Here is a 1,792-nt window from a genome sequence, read left to right on the forward strand (position 1 = left end):
AAAGCCCAGTGGAGGCTTCAGCCCAGGCTCTGCTCTCACCTCACGCCAGCTGGGCTCCAACCGCCTCTCCGTCCCTCCCTCCTTCCCTCCCTTCCTCCCTCCTCGATGCTCTCATGAGCCAAAACTTTTCATGTCAAAAAAACTCCTCGCTATTTAAGGCAACTGCCTGGGTCTGGAGGTGGAGAGCTGCTGCTGTCTCAGAAAATGCACCATGGGTTGCCACGAAACCCAGCAAGCTCTGGGCTACAGCAGGGATGAATGGCAGAGCCATGAAAACCCTGCTCATCCCTCTGGTTGTGGTTTTTCTTCTGGTTAAAGGCAGGAATTAGGGCCCCATCTGCAGAAGCACAGAGTGGTTATAAGGGACCTCTGGAAGTCATCTGGTCCAACACTCCTGTGCTTAAGCATGGCCAGCCAGAGCCAGTTGCCCAGGACCGTGTCCAGATGGCTTTTGAGTATCTCCAGGGATGGAGACTCCACAATGTCCCTGGGCAATCTGTGCCAGTGCTTGGTCACCCTCACAGTGTAAAAGCGTCTCCTGATGTTCAGAGAGACCCTCCTGTGTTTCAGTTTGTGCCCATTGCCTCTTGTCCTGTCACTAGGCACCACTGGAAAGACCCTGGCTGCATCCTGTTTGCACCCTTCCTTCAGGTATTTTTATACATTGATGACATCCCCCTGGAGCCCTCTCTGGGTTGAACAGTCCCAGCCCCCTCAGCCTTGCCTCTTGGGAGAGATGCTCCAGCCCTCTTAGCATCTTCATGGCCCTTTGCTGTACTCTCTAGTCTGTCCATGACTGTGTCAAACTGGGGAGCCCAGCACTGGACCCAGCACTCCAGGTGTGGCCTCACCAGTGAAGAGCAGAGCAGAAGGATCACCTCCCTCCACCTGCTGGCAAGCCCAGGATCTCATTTGCCTCCTTGGCTGCAAGGACTCAATGCTGTCTTATGTTCAAATTGGTGTCCACCAGGACCCCTAGGTCCTTTTCTGACAAGATGCTTTCCACTTGGGTGGCCCCCAGCATATTTAGGTGCCTGGGGTTGTTCCTGTCCAGCTGTAGGACTTTACACTTCTTCTTGTTGAACTTCATGAGGTTCCTGCTGGCCCATGTCTGCAGCCTGTCAAGGTCCCTCTGGTCCCATCAGCATGATGCTCTGGTATATCAGCCACTCCTCCCAGCTTGGTGTCAGCAGCAAACTGGTTGAGGGTACAACTGCCCCATCATCCAGATCATTAGTGAAGATGTTAAACAGGATAGAACCCAGTATTGACCCCATGTGTACACCACCAGTGACTGATCTCCAACTAGACTTTGTGCCAATGATCATGACCCTCTGGGTTTGGCTATTTATCCAGTTTTTAATACAACCCAAGAAGCCAGGAAAGCCAGGAGCTCAGGAGGTCGCAGCTCCGACCTCCTCCTCCCAACCACCGTGAGATGAGACCATCGCTCAGGGCTTTCTCCAGCTGGGTTTTGCAGACCTCCAAGGGTGGAGGTAGGTTGGGCTGCTCATCCTCAGCTCTCCTTCAGCTGTCCCCAAATTTTGCTCCCAGATTGGCTACAATACCTTGCATTTTCTGACTTTCTGCTCATACACTGATGGAGGAAAAGGTAGTCCTGGGGGGCACTGGCGGACAGGGTGCTCTGAAGGTGGCTGGTGGGTGAGTCAAAGGTGAAGAGGGTGGGCTGGCTGGAGTGGGACGGTGCTGAGGACTTGCGCTCTCGCAGCAGGTGGTGGCTGGCACCGCTGAGCTCTGCTGGGGAGGATCGTGGTGCGTGGTTCATGGAGGC

At 54.4% G+C, this 1,792-nt stretch overlaps 1 protein-coding gene across 1 annotated transcript in view; it reads right to left on the bottom strand.

Annotated features, from left to right (window-relative positions):
• The window catches only part of LOC104521291 (GRB2-associated-binding protein 2), a gene marked incomplete at its 5' end in the record, with an annotated part of 12,566 nt that extends 10,777 nt beyond the window's left edge, over positions 1-1,789 (bottom strand). The window contains one exon of the mRNA XM_010163236.1: positions 1,569-1,789. Coding sequence (XP_010161538.1) covers positions 1,569-1,789 — 221 coding nt within the window. The remainder of the gene's footprint in view (positions 1-1,568) is intronic.
• Positions 1,790-1,792: the final 3 nt, after the last annotated feature.

The sequence above is a fragment of the Antrostomus carolinensis genome, unplaced genomic scaffold, assembly GCF_000700745.2.
Source record: "Antrostomus carolinensis isolate BGI_N321 unplaced genomic scaffold, ASM70074v2 scaffold32312, whole genome shotgun sequence".
Taxonomy (NCBI): Eukaryota; Metazoa; Chordata; class Aves; order Caprimulgiformes; family Caprimulgidae; genus Antrostomus; species Antrostomus carolinensis.